General features: G+C 33.0%; 1 protein-coding gene across 8 annotated transcripts in view; it reads left to right on the forward strand.

The window, feature by feature from the left end:
- LOC143084973 (nuclear pore complex protein Nup98-Nup96-like) overlaps positions 1-16,970 on the forward strand; it is a 71,343-nt gene that overhangs the window by 40,365 nt on the left and 14,008 nt on the right. For all 8 annotated transcript variants that reach the window (XM_076261075.1, XM_076261076.1, XM_076261074.1 and 5 more), the window contains 9 exons: positions 971-1,169; positions 1,570-1,774; positions 2,274-2,413; positions 3,547-3,660; positions 4,222-4,305; positions 12,009-12,192; positions 12,957-13,079; positions 13,866-14,012; positions 15,033-15,341. In XM_076261075.1, the coding sequence (XP_076117190.1) occupies positions 971-1,169; positions 1,570-1,774; positions 2,274-2,413; positions 3,547-3,660; positions 4,222-4,305; positions 12,009-12,192; positions 12,957-13,079; positions 13,866-14,012; positions 15,033-15,341 (1,505 nt within the window). The remainder of the gene's footprint in view (positions 1-970; positions 1,170-1,569; positions 1,775-2,273; positions 2,414-3,546; positions 3,661-4,221; positions 4,306-12,008; positions 12,193-12,956; positions 13,080-13,865; positions 14,013-15,032; positions 15,342-16,970) is intronic.

Consider the following 16,970-nt stretch of genomic DNA (forward strand, 5'->3'; position numbering starts at 1 on the left):
GTGCCTCATCAGTGATAGAGGATTTACATAATGAACAATCTCTCAATGATACAGATCCGAGCTTCCTTCAGAATACTTCCCATAGCATGTAAGTAACATCTAATTCCCCAAGTCGTGCCTCATCAGTGATAGAAGATTTACATAATGAACAATCTCTCTATGATACAGATCCGAGCTTTCTTCAGAATACTTCCCATAGCATGTAAGTAACATCTAATTCCCCAAGTCGTGCCTCATCAGTGATAGAAGATTTACACAATGAACAATCTCTTAATGATACAGATCCTAGCTTCCTTCAGAATACTTCCCATAGCATGTAAGTAACATCTAATTCCCCAAGTCGTGCCTCATCAGTGATAGAAGATTTACATAATGAACAATCTCTCTATGATACAGATCCGAGCTTTCTTCAGAATACTTCCCATAGCATGTAAGTAACATCTAATTCCCCAAGTCGTGCCTCATCAGTGATAGAAGATTTACATAATGAACAATCTCTCAATGATACTGATCCTAGCTTCCTTCAGAATACTTCCCATAGCATGTAAGTAACATTATGTTATAGAATAAAAAGCTTCCTTCATCAATTGGCAGCAGTTCAATGGCACATTATAAAATCTCTTTGAAGCACCAACCTTTCTGGGAGGTACCTTGCTCCAAAACAAAGTGTTTGGTGTGTACCCTTAAAATGGAGTCAACATTTTTACAAAATGAAGATTAAAATGGAGTCAACATTTTTACAAAATGAAGAAAAAAAAGAAGTCAAATAAGATAATCTTAGATACAAGATCACTTGACTTTTTAAAAGATGTGTGTTCATGGACATTACTAGTACAGGATCTCTTAAACAAAAACTCTTTAGTCTTCTATTTTATTCAGTTCTTTATTTTTAGTATCCACTTTGGTACTTTTCTAACTTTTACACCACTGAATGTAGTCTTATTTATACATCTTTATTATTTATATTCAGGCCAATTGAAAGAAGTGTTAGTAAGGACATTCCAGAACCAGAGAATAATCTGAGATTCCAGAAAGTACCTAGTCAGAACTTAGACGACACAATAGCCATGTTAAATGTACAGAACAAAGGAGGAAAGTTGTCATCACGGTCAGCTGATGAAACAGATTTAGATATTACGCAAAGAGATGAAAGTCTAGAAAGAAGACCAGTAAGTTATTATGTGGCAGAAGTTGGAACATTGAATATTTAAAAAAAAATTTGGATTCAGAAGACTGAATTATAGTTTATAATTTGACTACTTTTTGTATTATATAGAAAACCTTTTATGTAAATCAGATTCATTTATTTTCGTTTGCACCAATTTTTCGTGGATCATGTTCATAGATATTTAATTTTGTGGTTTTACTGAAGCCTGCTTTGTACAAGCCTAAAGAAATTTTGTTATTTGTTGAACATGTAATTAAGTGGTTCACCTGTACCCACGAAAATTGGTATCCAAAGAATAATAATCCACAGTAGTAGTTTAAATTTATTGATTACAAAGTTGGTTGATCAATTTTCTGAACATTTTTGAAAATATTTACATTTCTTAATTATTTTTTTTGTAGAAGACTCCCACCCCTCCACATGCTGCTGGTATTGTCCTGACTCGACCTGAGTATTACACACTCCCTAGCATGGAGGAGTTAGCAGAGATGGTGAATGAGAATGGAGATTGTTTTGTTGATGGATTCACTATTGGTAGAGAAGGTTATGGTAGTGTGTACTTCCCTGGAGTGGTCAATGTAGCTGGACTAAATCTAGACGAGATTGGTAAGCCTATTCTGCTGTACCTATACTTGGTCTCCCAAAATTGTTTTGATTTTAGAGATACTGATAAGATTATGTATACAAAAAACTGTTCGTCTCCATCCCAAATTATAAACCTGGCATCTCTGATGAGTTCTTTTTTAAATTGTGAACTAGGAATGAAAGCACACATGCAGACTGCAAAAAAATGACAAAAAAAACCAAAAAAAAAACCAGCATTTAACAGAAACAATTTAAACTGTTAGACAAAGGAAGAAAAAACGTTTTATTAAAGGTGTATAGATAAATAGCAAGACTGTTTTGAAGAAAAAAAAGCTCAAGGTAGAGAAATGTCAAAGGAAAAACATCCATCTACTAACACACATTCTGTTAAAATTCAATAGTAAAGAATATTTACATTTACTGCAAAAGGAAAAGACAGAACATTGTTTTAACTAATATAGAAATATTTACACAAACTAATTTTATACATGAAGTATTTATTTATGCCTTGTTCTTGCAGTACATATCAGGAGGAAAGAGGTGATAGTTTATCCTGACGATGACAATAAACCTGATCAAGGCGATGGTCTGAACAGGAAGGCAGAGATAACTCTGGACTGTGTCTGGCCGGTAGACAAGACTACAAGAAAACCCATTCAGGTAAACAACTCTACAGAATCATTTAACCTGTTGACATTTGTCATGTCAGTTTCTATAATGTAACACTGTCAACACTGAGGTTGTATTTCAAATCTCGCATGTGGCATGTACCCTCAACTCCAATCTAAATTGACTAGGATTGTCAATTTTCCTACTGAAATAAAGATTACTGACTGCCATGAAATAGCACATTAGAGCTAAAAGTGTTGTTAAAACACCAATCTATATATATTTTGATGTTAGCAATTTTTACATGAACAGATTAATAGTAAATTGCTGTAACATATAGCACATCAAATGATCAATGATTTATACATTACAATCACTTACCCTAAAATATTCAAATAGCATGAAAAGAAAAGAAAAACCATTTAGCTCCAATTTGGTTCAATGTCAGTTACCAAACTCATGTATTATTTGTTTCTGCTCCAACAACAAGAACAAAATTGAAAGATTTCAAATTCTGTTGCAAAGTTTCTGTCACTAACATTGGTTAACCAGCAGTCGACATACAAATCTCTGGATCTGTCACTATCATTGATTAACCAGCAGTCGACATACAAATCTCTGGATCTGTCACTATCATTGGTTAACCAGCAGTCGACATACATACAAATCTCTGGATCTGTCACTATCATTGGTTAACCAGCAGTCGACATACAAATCTCTGGATCTGTCACTATCATTGGTTAACCAGCAGTCGACATACAAATCTCTGGATCTGTCATTATCATTGGTTAATCAACAGTCAACATACAAATCTCTGGATCTGTCACTATCATTGGTTAACCAGCAGTCGACATACAAATCTCTGGATCTGTCACTATCATTGGTTAACCAGCAGTCGACATACAAATCTCTGGATCTGTCACTATCATTGGTTAATCAGCAGTCAACATACAAATCTCTGGATCTGTCACTATCATTGGTTAACCAGCAGTTTACATACAAATCTCTGGAAAAGATTCATTACTAGATCTTGGTTTGATTAAGATTAGCCAAATAGTAAAATAAAAAGAATTACATTTCTTTACATTTGAAACTAAAACCATTTTAAGGATCACTGTTTAACAATACTTAATTATGATTGAACAGTTCTCTTAATGTTATAACATTGATATTCCTTTAAACAGGATCCAGAAAGATTGAAAGCCATGAATTACCATGAGAAAATAGAAGGGATAACAGCTAGGATAGGTGGCAGGTTTACAGACTACAGACCTGAAACTGGATCATGGGTCTTTGAGGTGAGATTTATATAAATTTTCAACAATAAACAAATATCCAGGCTATTCCATTTCTTAATGAAAATTGGAGGAATAAGATTAATTTAAACTTTCAATATATTGATTTTTTAACAGAAATATCAGAACCATTACCAATGTTTACACGGATTTCCAAAGTAAAATAAGTTATTGCTTTTTCGGTGTATGACAGGTGCTCGGCTGACAAACAGTGTCTGTGCATTTACCCATGAACTGTTAACCAAAGCCATTCAAATAATAAGATATTGTTACTGATGAGAAAATGGAGGTCAGGTTCGATATTGATGTTTGTCACTTTTACCGTTCAGGAGTTATGGTCCTTGAGATATTGAAAAATGCCAGCCTACAAATAAAAATTAATAACAAAACTGGTTTGCTTTCATTTTAACAATCTCTTGTTAAAGATGATCACACAAAAAATGTATTTCACAAAATATCTTTTCACTATCATGTTGAATGTTAACCTACCAATTAAGTATTTATGCACTCCACTTTAACTTAGGTGTTTTTCATCAATTAACATGTCAATTTTTATTTTTTCAGGTTAAACATTTTACCAAATATGGGATGGATGAAAGTGATGAGGATGACCTTTCTGAACTGGCCCAGCACCAAGCTAAGATGCAGGTCAGTAGATGACAACCAGAGTTAAACACAATCCATAAACACTTTATGAGAATCATTCCATATCATGAATGATCTCTCTTAGTTGATGGGAAAACGTGTACTTTAAGTGGTATTGATTGAGATAAAATATTCAACTTTCAGGACTTAACAAATTCTTGTTGAAATTTTTTTTTCCTTCTGTATTTGTTGTCATTGATGTGTCATTCTCTGTCGTGATTAATTTGAGATCGTTATACATCAACCGATGGATTAAAAAAATAATTCAAATTCTTGACTGGAATAAAATCATCATTCTATCTTCATGTGTAGAGACGAGAGTTATCCTGTGGTCCTAATACTAATGCACCAGGAAGTCTATGTGATCGGTCTGTTACTGGATCCAATGATTTTTTGTGGATGATCATCAACCTTAGAATGGGCCTCATAATGAAGATAAAGTTGAAGACCAAAATTAACCATGCAATACATAAAATAAGAAAGGACATACTGTGATTACAGTCTTACTTTAAATTCTAGTACATTAGTATTCTCAACAGCCTTCATCATATTGAAGAAAGTTTAGATGGCAATATGGATGAATGACTTATGAAAGTAACTTACAACAGAAGTTTATGAGACAGTTTTATTTTCTACACCACTTATTTCTTTTAGGGTATTGAAAAATTTATATTTAACAGTTCTCAATTTATTTATTTGCAGGAATCTTTTGTATAAATGAAAACATTATATGCTTACATTTATTTTCAAAGATTGCCATATTAAATTGTATTGGTAAGACATTGTCAGTATGACAAATATTTGATTTTAATATATGAGAAAGTAAAAGAAAAAAATCCTCTTAATTTTCTGTAGAATGTTAATTTTAGTTTTATCTTCTAAGAAGATAGTCTGGAATTATTTTCATGATTTTTGTTTTATTGAAGTTTTTATATATATATATTATGTTTTATTTATTTTTATTGAGTGTAAATACATGTAATTAAGGTTTTTATTATATGTTATACCTGTGTATTTGTGATAACTTATAATGCTGTCATGTTTCTTATTAAAACATAGCAATTTTTAATATTATATGCATGTGAGTTTGATTGATTAATATTTTAGCATTTTTTATGAAACCAAATAGAATTTTTGTGGTATTTAGAAAAATGTAAACCACATGATGGAGTTTTATAATTATGTGAATAATGTCAAAGGACCCTTGCAACAACTCTGTGAGGGGTGGATATGGGGACTATTGCAAGGCTACATATCAATTATACTTTCATATCCTGCCCTTCATGCATGGCGGTCAACCTTGCATAGAACCTACATATTGTATTTATTATTAATATTTTTTGTCCTGAATAAGCATGAAATAATTTCCACTGAACATCTAGCAAGTAGCAATCAATGAATTTAATGCAGTACTAATTTTCTTATTTTGATGCAATACTTGTGAAATGTTAAGAACTAAAATTATATGCAATATCAGAAACAGCAATTGTGATTACACACTGTTTTTGCCAAAGACTCTGACTATCAATCATGTAATTGAAGGCAGACTTTATCCAATCATAAATGGTATTATATATTCATATTACACATTGCATTAGAATCTTCCTTAAACAATTATGTATGTAACAATCAGATGAAGACTCATAACACAATGATGTTGAAATAAAAACAACAAAACTTTGTTATAATGAACCATAGTCATACAAACAAGTCCATTGAAAAAGGTTTTAATACTATCTTTTTTAATCAGTTAAACCACAACATTGGAATTATAGGTCTGTTGTCAAACAAATCAAAACATCAAAACATTCATGACACAAGCTCAGGTCCCTGTTACAATGATCCTTTTGTACTTGGGAATGGAATTAACAAACATCAGTCCATGTTGTGACCCCAGACTAAATCAGACATGCAAAAAATTAGATATGTAGTTGAATTAAAATGTTGCTTGGGATACTCCATTGTTTTTAGCTCACCTGGCCCAAAGGGCCAAGTGAGCTTTTCTCATCACTTGGCGTCCGGCGTCCGTCGTCGTCGTCGTCCGTCGTCGTCCTGCGTCCGGCGTTAACTTTTAGAAAAATCTTCTCCTCTGAAACTGCTGGGCCAAATTATTTGAAACTTGGCCACAATCATCATTGGGGTATCTAGTTTAAAAATTGTGTCCGGTGACCCCGCCAACTAACCAAGATGGCCGCCATGGCTATAAATAGAACATAGGGGTAAAATGCAGTTTTTGGCTTATAACTCAAAAACCAAAGCATTTAGGGCAAATCTGACATGGGGTAATATTGTTAATCAGGTTAAGATCTATCTGCCCTGAAATTTTCAGATGAATCTGACATTCCGTTGTTAGGTTGCTGCCCCTGAATTGGTAATTTTAAGGAAATTTTGTTGTTTTTGGTTATTATCTTGAATATTATTTCAGATAGAGATAAACTGTAAAAAGCAATAATGTTCAGCAAAGTAAGATCTACAAATAAGTCAACATGACCAAAATGATCAGTTGACCACTTTAGGAGTTATTGCCCTTTATAGTCAATTTTTAACCATTTTTCGTAAATCTTAGTAATCTTTTAGAAAAATCTTCTCCTCTGAAACTGCTGGGCCAAATTATTTGAAACTTGGCCACAATCATCATTGGGGTATCTAGTTTAAAAATTGTGTCCGGTGACCCCGCCAACTAACCAAGATGACCTCCATGGCTATAAATAGAACATAGGGGTAAAATGCAGTTTTTGGCTTATAACTCAAAAACCAAAGCATTTAGAGCAAATCTGACATGAAGTAAAATTGTTAATCAGGTGAAGATGTATCTGCCCTGAAATTTTCAGATGAATTGGACAACCTGTTTTTGGGTTGCGGCCCCTGAATTGGTAATTTTAAGGAAATTTTGCTGTTTTTGGTTATTATATTGAATATTATTATAGATATAGGTAAACTGTAAACAGCAATTATGTTCAGCAAGGTCAGATTTACAAATAAGTCAACATGACCAAAATGGTCAGTTGACCTCTTTAGGAGTTATTGCCCTTTAAAGTCAATTTTTTAACCATTTTTCGTAAATTTTATATATCTTTTACTAAAATCTTCTTCTCTGAAACTGCTGTGCCAAATTGATCCAAACTTGGCCACAATCATCTTTGGGGTTTCTTGTTTAAAAAATGTGTCCGGTGACCTGGCCATCAAACCAAGATGGCCGCCACGGCTAAAAATAGAATATAGGGGTAAAATGCAGTTTTTGGCTTATAACTCAAAAATCAAATAATTTAGAGAAAATCTGACATGAAGTAAAATTGTTAATCAGGTCAAGATCTATCTGCCCTGAAATTTTCAGATGAATTGGACAACCTGTTTTTGGGTTGCGGCCCCTGAATTGGTAATTTTAAGGAAATTTTGCTGTTTTTGGTTATTATATTGAATATTATTATAGATATAGGTAAACTGTAAACAGCAATAATGTTCAGCAAAGTAAGATCTACAAATAAGTCAACATGAACGAAATGGTCAATTGACCCCTGTAGGAGTTATTGACCTTTGTAGTCAATTTTCAATCTGCTTCCTTTGTTTAATATTCACATAGACCAAGGTGAGCGACACAGGCTCTTTAGAGCCTCTAGTTTTTATATGTTTTTTAATTGATTTATATGTTATCAAAATTGTATAAATTTATCCATTTGTATTTGTTTTTCCATTAAAGATTATGCATGAACTGTTTTAATTTGTTTGTACACAAATTGCATATGTAGCATATATTTCCAGCTAGTAAGTGGTCATCCTGGATGAAGCTGAATGGATTTGGTATAAAATCCCATATGCAGGGTTTAAGCTAGGATTTTGAGGGCTTAAGTCACTTTTGTGCGCTAACCTTTTTTTCAGTGTAACAGCAAGGGACCAAGGATGTATGTTACTAGCTTCATCTTTGACTTTGACAGATTTTAAAGGACTTAAGCATGTTAAGCATGATTGCAATTGGCAGTCAGCATGGTCAGTATTGTATGATTATGATTTGACTGTATTGGCCCTTATTATGAAAGATTCTGACATGGGATGTGAACACTTGGTTCACAATTTCTCTTCAGTTTGTTCCAGAGGACATTCCTGATCAACAAAAGTTGGATTCATTTTTTTCTAAACAAGGAATCACAGCAGAAATTAACTTGCAATGATATCCTTATAAAACATCTAAATCGATATTTGGAAATCATTTCTATAAGTTGGAACGAGTATAACGACTGAAAGGAGGTTGTAAACAAATCAAGAATAGATCACGCTTACTACTTTGGGTTTTGAAATGAAACGAAAATAGGAAGTGACACGTGGATGATAAATCCAAAACGAATCCAGATTCATCAGGAAATTGTCATATTTCGGTTTAAATTCCTTTAGTAAGAGATATATATTTGTCTCGCTCCCTTTATTATTTCTAAATGATTTCGTATTTTACGTTTTTAATCAGTCTATAAATAGTCATAGGAATACTTTTACGCATGGGAAGCAAATAGTATAGGAAGCACCTGTTTAACTCGTGAAGACATCTCTGAACGTTTTGAATAAAGTTCTATATTTTAAATGAAAATAATCTGAAGTTTTTGATGGCGATTTATATCAATTGTGACGAAAATGCGTTTCAATGACAAATCTAACAAACGAACTTCAAATTGTGATTGTTTGAGAAATATTGAAATTCAAATCCGAACAGTCCGGGGGTAACAATTTAGATCAAATGACGAAACTATACTCCTGGTTGTTGAAATGCTAACTGACTGATTTTCCTGAGGAAATAATTATGATGGTCAATTATGAGGTTTATTAATAATCAACGGATTAGTGACCCATCTGATGGCAATAAGGGGATTAGTTGTAATCACAACTTGTAACACCTGATTAAAATGTTAATTACCTGGGGGGTCATAAACTTGTCAAAAACGTAAAGACAGAAAGATTTATTGTATTTTAATGCGAAAAATACACTTTCAAAATTTAAGCGACAAAATTGATTTGGAATACTTTCGTCTGACAATGCGAACACCCTTTCGTAAATTACTAAGTGACGAGCGCTAGCAAAATCACTGCCATATGAGGTGGACAGATACAGCATTAATGTTTTCTTGATTCTTTTTGTCAGTTCAAATATTTTGTGGATATTACACAGCTTTTTTAATATAAAATGATTTAAATGTATTAATGCATCATTTTACTGCTTGCAGGTATTATTGCATTTTTTAAGAATGGATAAAATAGAAAGATTTATTATTTTGATTTTAGCTAAATGATATAAATAATGTTATCTAAATTTTTATATATTTGCGAAACCTGCTTTAAAGCTATTTTTGAAATAAAAAAGAAATATGAATAATTTGAATCTATAGATAATAACTTGATAATGATAGGTCACATTTGTGTAAGCCATTCTCAGAATTGCAAGGCAGTAAATCTTGTCAGTGGATACTTTTAATTTTTTGTCAATGTCAAATGCGAACTGATGGTAAACATTGAATGACATCCCATCCAACATTTACCCTAGTTTATTGAGTGTTTAACATTTTACCACCTAAATTAATTAAGATGAAAGGGAGGTTTAAACACATGTTAAAGTGTTTTTTTTTATGAAAATATGCATAAGCATTATGGATCATCAATAAATCAAAGTCACAACCACAAGCTTTGCCAAGGATAAAGGATTTGCATAGAAGGGAGTGACTTAATCAGTCCACTTGCCAAGGCCAGAGAATTAGCATAAAACGGAATGACTAATCCTGAAACAACTTGAAGTGAGGAATGTAGTTAAGGTTGATCCATGACACACAACAGAACCAGCAATTAGACCTAACAAACAGTTCCAACTGCCAAATCTTCCTTGCAAATATTTGTTCAAGTTCCATGTCACTGTCCCTGTGCATGAGTCTTTTTTCACTATCTGGCCATAAAATCCCTTTTGCGAATACACAATGCTTAATACCACAAAACACAATTCTAGTTTGAATTTTGGTGGCGTCACTTAAACCAATCTAGAGTTATGCCCTTTACAAACAAAAAAAATGCTGAATTTTTTAGTTTCCATTCTCTAACTTTGGTTTGCCTCAACAAATGCAATGAAACTTATACACAATGCTTATAACCACAAAATACAGATCAAGTTTGAATTTTGGGGTTGTTACTAAATTTTCTAGAGTTTCTGTGTATATAGGTCACAGTATGGCCTTCAACAATGAGCAAAGCCCATACCGCATAGTCAGATGTAAAAAGCTCCAATATGACAATGTAAAACAATTCAAACGAGAAAACTAACAGCCTAATTTATGTACAAAACATGAACGAAAAACAAATATGCAACACATAAACAAACAACTAAAGTTTGCATCAACTAAATTTTATGAAACTTGTACACACTACTTTTTACCACAAAACTCAGATCAAGTACAAATTTGGGTAGGGTCACTTTTCCTGTTCTTCAGTTCTGTCCCTATAACTTCATATGATATGCAAGCAGGGGCATGGACACATTCCCCATTTATTTTGGTTTAATGTTTGTTGCCTGTTTCTCTGTTGTTTTAGTGTTCTCATTTTGTGATTTATCCTTTTGGCACTCTTTATATAAATGAGATGTGGTATGTTTGCCAATGAGACCACTCTCCATCCAAGTCGTAATGTATTTTAAGTTAACAATAACAGGTCAAAGTACAGCCCTTAAAACGGAGGCTTGGCTCTAACACACCGAACAGCAAGCAATAAATGCCCCAAAATGACTAGTGTAATACAATTCAAACAGAAGAAACAAGTCTTATTTGTGTACAAAACAACATCACCTATGAACCACACCAACAAACGTCAACTACTGAACAACAGACTTCTGACTTAGGTGCATAAAAATGCATACTTATGTTCCACTGGCAAACGATATTGCAGCTGAAGGTAACACTTCTTCTGCTTCCTTAAGTCTAACAACAAAATTCAGCATGATTTTGTGAAGAATTGGCCTTTACTTCGAATGAAAGCTGTATTAATCGAAACAGTTTAAAGGGTGGTGATTTGAAGTGATAGGTGATAGGTGATTGCTTTTTAATTTCTAATGTTTACAACAACGAAAAAAGTGTGGGAAATAGACACAATTGTTTTTCCGAATGCAGAAAGCTGGAATACTATTAAAACACTTTTTCACATTTAGAACAAGGAATTAAATTGGTGTGGCCTAGCAAAAGAATAATCATGAAGCCACAGTATATATTCTTAATGGTTTTACTGGATTTTTTTTACCCCACCTAGGGGCATAATGTTTTTGGTCTGTCCGTCCACCTGTCTGTCAGTTTTGCTTCAGTTTAAAGTTTTTGGTCAAGATTGTTTTTGATGGAAGTCTTCTCAACTTGAAATTTGGTACACATGTTCCCTATGATATGATCTTTCTAATGTCAAATTAAAGTTTTGACCCAAAATACAGTGGCCACTGAACATAGAAAATGATAGTGGGAGTGTGGCATTCCTGTACTATGGACACATTCTTATTTTGTATTATATTCAATCAATATGAGGTTGCTGATATGGTTTGCTTGGTTTTATATTTCTGTTATCGGGGAAATTGAAGTAAAAAATTTATAAAATAAACGGAATTTATAGTTTGATAATAACAAACCAACAGAGAATTTGGATGGAAAAGCTTGAATTTTACACAGAGCCTGATGCCTATTTTTACAAAATATCTATTTTTACAGGCCACTGCACAATTAAAACCAGGCCAGCCTCCTCTACCACCACAGTCTGACAGGGAACCAGTGCAGAGCGTTCCTGTAACTGATCCCAGACAAGATAGAGTGGTACCCATGGCAGATGATGACGACGATATCATCCAAGATATCACACAGGAGAAGATTCCTGACGACATGTTACAAGATTTAGGTAAGTGATATCATCTGAAATAAGAAGATGATATACAACTATAGCCTTTGTTTGAGGTCACATGTCTAAGCTCATAAAGGGTGGTTTGTTTTTATCTGACATTTATGATCACACAGAATGTTATTTTGATCATGTGGTATGATTAAAAAAAAGTGGTATATCTTTTAAACAGTGATATTTAGGTATTATATTGTAATGATTTAACAAGATGATTTAATGAAAATACACGTCAATTGTTTACTTTACATTTTATCTAAATGAAAATAGTGTCATCTGTTTACTTTACACTTATTCTCTGATCCGTGTCATCTATTTACTTTACACTTATTCCTAATCTTTGTCATCTGTTTATTTTTCACACATTCTCTGATCCGTGTCATCTATTTACTTTACACTTATTCCTAATCCGTGTCATCTGTTTATTTTTCACACATTCTCTGATCCGTGTCATCTATTTACTTTACACTTATTCCTAATCCGTGTCATCTGTTTATTTTTCACACATTCTCTGATCCGTGTCATCTATTTACTTTACCCTTATTCCTAATCCGTGTCATCTATTTACTTTACCCTTATTCCTAATCCGTGTCATCTGTTTATTTTACACACATTCTCTGATCCGTGTCATCTATTTACTTTACACTTATTCCTCATCTGTGTCATCTGTTTATTTTACGCACATTATCTGATTTGTGTCATCTGTTTACTTTATACTTAATCCAAATCCGTGTCATCTGTTTATTTTACACTGATATACTTTTCAGAAGATGAAGACATGGATGATCAGCCATCATCACACAAGTTAGCCAGTAGTATGGGTGTTAGTGCCAGAAACGTTCAGGTCATGAAAGCCTCTTTCTTTAATGAAGATGGCATTGGAGATGGTGGTAAGTAACAGTGCAGGTTTTTTTAATACAATTTTACTCATTTATACAAAAGTAGCAAACAGACTTTTTGACAAAATAGATTGGACGTTCACTCATTTTCTATTTGTTTAAACATTGCAGAATCTGTATTCATAAAATCTTGTTTCTATCATAGGCCTTAAGGAGGCTCGCGGGTATAAGATTTTCAGAAAACAATTAAACATTAATTTTTCATTACAAATTTTATCTATTACCTTTAGTAGTTGTTACTTTATCATACGGTACAAAAATCATTCAAAAAATTAAATTCGTGTTGGCCCCAGGTGACTTTTAAAATGTAGATATCATTGAAAAAGCTCCAAATTATCTACCTTTGGTGCAAAAATGCCATTTTTTGGCATTAAAATTGAAATTTTTTTTTTTAACTCATCGGTGACCTATATTTTTTATTGTTGTTTTCGAATGAGCTGTACATGAACTAAATAATTGTAAAATCTAAGCGATTTCTGTAATTCAGTTCTTTTTTTATTTCCATGTTGTCGCTATTTCTCCTATTAGTTCAACAGAAAAAAAGGACATTAACAAAAATGTATGCTTCTTTCGAAGGCAAATTGTGAGCGTAAATGAACGGTGACCCCATTTTTTTATTTCATTTTTCTATTCAGTATAAGATGAAGTTCATTTATAGAAAAATATAGAGAATCCTATATTAAATAAAAAAAATTGATTTAGACCCGCGAGCCCCCTTAATGAATAAATTTAAATGATGAGCTTTAGAAATTATTGTTTATTTATTTATTTTCCCAGGTCAAAAGACATTATTTTCTAAGCCAGCAGCAAAGAAACAGGGAGATGTTCCAAGCCTGTTTAGTTCAGCTTATAAGTCAAAATACATGTCTCCTGTTAAACTTACCCATCTTCCTAAAGAGGCAGAATTAAGGAGAGATGAACAAGGTATGAGAAACATTCTGAAATTATTCTTTTTTCTTCTGTAGGATACTTTTATATATAAAAGGACTAAGGGTTGAGTACAAATGAGACAATTTGTCAAGAATGTTTCAGTTGTGATGTCTCATTTTTGTCGAGCCTTTGACTGTTGTCGAAAAAGCGAGTTATAGCAATCATACATTGCGGCGGCAGCGGCCACAAGTATTCACTCTGTGATTAAAGTTTTTGAAATTTTAATAACTTTCTTAAACTCTCCTGGATTTCTACCAAACTTGGACAGAAGCTTGTTTATGATCATAAGATAGTATCCTGAAGTAATTTTTGTAAAAAAAAATCCACTTTTTCCATATTTTACTTATAAATGGACATAGTTCTTCTGCAAGGTAACGTTACATACAGTCTGCAGTTATAGTTTTTAAAACATTCATAATATTCATAAACTATCCTAGATTTTTACCAAACTTGGACAGAAGCTTTCTTTTTAATCAAAAGATAGTATCAAGAGAAATATTATTGTTATGTTTTTTCCTCGTGTTTGTTGAGCCTGCGATTAACAGCAAAAGTAGGCGAGACACTAGGTTCCTTTGAACCCTTACAAATTTTTATTACAGTAACAAATATAGTTTTCTAAAATTGCACTATCTGTTTGCTAAGGGGTAATATGATAATGATAAAAAATAACCTGGAGTGTATCTTCTAAGTGTAATTCAATGAATTCAGAACTTATTGCATATTTTATTAATGGGAACAATGTGACTCCTTATTAAGACCTTGCATTATAATATCTGGTACCTGGTAGATATATCTGTATGTACCTTTTTCTGAAATTGCAATAATCAAACTCACATTTATTCAATCTTTAAAAATCACAGTAATATATGCATGCAATAGCTTCTGAATAAGCAGTATCTAATTGAAAATTTGCTGACTCTCTTAGTTTCTTTTATAGCTCACTAAATCTCTTATACATCATTTAATTCTAAGTATGACCTCGCAAGCCTCTGATTTTCTCATCCTATTTTATAGGTGGGTTATTCCACAATAGAATTCTCACACCAGAACCCATTCGACCAAGTAAACCCACATACCAGCCTCCACCAGTTGCCGAACACATGCCACTGGCCAGTGGTCTCAACCCAGATGACTTTCCTAAAAAGATAGTAGGGTCAAGAGTTCAGAGACCAATCCCAAACTTAAGAGAATCACTGATGTATGATAAACAGTTTATGATAAAGGATGCAGGACTATTTATGGGACGTTCCTTTAGAGTAGGATGGGGGCCAGGTGGCATGTTAGCCCATTGTGGTAGAACAGTATCAGAGGTCCAGAAAGAAGGTATGTAATTGCTGGGAAGAAGTTTGTGAGTAATTTCAACTGGTGAAAGAAGATTGCTTACATGTACAGTGTAACTTACCTAATCCGACACACTGGGGGACCAGAAAAAAATGTTGGATTAAGCAAGGTGTTGGAATACTCAGGTTTTTTCTGCAAGGACAGGCATATTTTGGGACCATGAAAATGTGTAGGTTAGCAATGTTTGTGGATTGAGGAAAACTTACATTTTCGTGGATATTTCATTTCATGGTTTTGCCAATCTCTGCATACAAAGCTTATAGAAAATTTGTAATTCATTGAACATTTTAATTTGTGGTTCACCTGTAATCACGAAACCCATGAAAATTGATATCCAACGAATAATAAGGAATCCACAGCATTAGTTTGAGTCTGGTTATATTAAAACCATGATTCTTGTGAAATATAGATCAAAACCACACTAAAGAAGTTATATAACATATCAGGTTTAAGGAGAAAGAACTAAGCATATATATAACAATTTTATTGAAATTGGTAACAGATACATTTATGTAACAACCATTTGATCTGTATTTTAGATGTCATACTTAGGATAAACAACAATGATTCTGCAAATTTTTCATGTGAAATTCAAGAGAAATATATTAACTTTTGTTCATAAGGTTACCATGTTCCTAAAAACATTTCCTTGAATGATCCCCAGGGCATCAAAATATTACCCAGCTTCTCCAATTTAAGGGTATTGGAATTGGATTTCTAGAATATTTCATTACACTGCACATACATGCGTCTAAACAATACCTCTCTTAAGCAGTTGTCTAAATTATTTCAACAGTTGGTCTTATGGTACTGTGAAAAGCCAAACTTGTTTGATGAGTACAGATATTATAAATAGACATGATAGATGTCAAAACTGTGTAAAGAAAGCACAATATTATTAGTTACATAGTGTGCTAGTGACCTAATACGGTATATATGAGGTCAGTAAATTCCATATAGGGTGAGAGCGAAGCTCTAATCCCCATATGGAATTTACTTACCCCATATATACCGTATTAGGTCACTAGCACACTGTGTAACGAATTTATCTTACCAACTATCTTAACGTGTGAAATTTAGACTAATGACCTGTTAGGTTTAAATGTGTGTTATGAATTTATTTCAATCTTAATCATCACTTTCTTCGTCTGTTGAAACCTTTTTCTCAGTACCGTTTTGTTTTTATAAATGGACGTAACACTACTACTAACTGTGTATGAAATAAGCTCCTCCTCCCTACTACCTTATAAGGAATATAAAGGGACGTAACACCACTACTAACCGTGTATGAGATAAGCCCCGCCTCCCTACTAACCTAAGGTAGCAATACACAGTTAGAAGTTTAGTTTCGCATTATGGCCCCTGTGGATTTTTCAAATAGGAAAGTTATTGTGTAATAAAATTCATTTTTAGACAGATGAGTGCTAATATAGCCTTCAAAGATGGTTTATAAGAGCATCAAGATTATTTTTTACATGTTTTATGGGCTGTTTTCTGTTTGACAGTCCGTATTTTCATAGCTAGAGCGGCCATCGGTCCAGAAATTAATGTACTGTTTACAAACACTCTTTTTCTACACGAAGTTTTTGACGCAATTTTACAAAAAAATGA

Source organism: Mytilus galloprovincialis, chromosome 8 (assembly GCF_965363235.1).
Source record: "Mytilus galloprovincialis chromosome 8, xbMytGall1.hap1.1, whole genome shotgun sequence".
Classification (NCBI taxonomy): Eukaryota; Metazoa; Mollusca; class Bivalvia; order Mytilida; family Mytilidae; genus Mytilus; species Mytilus galloprovincialis.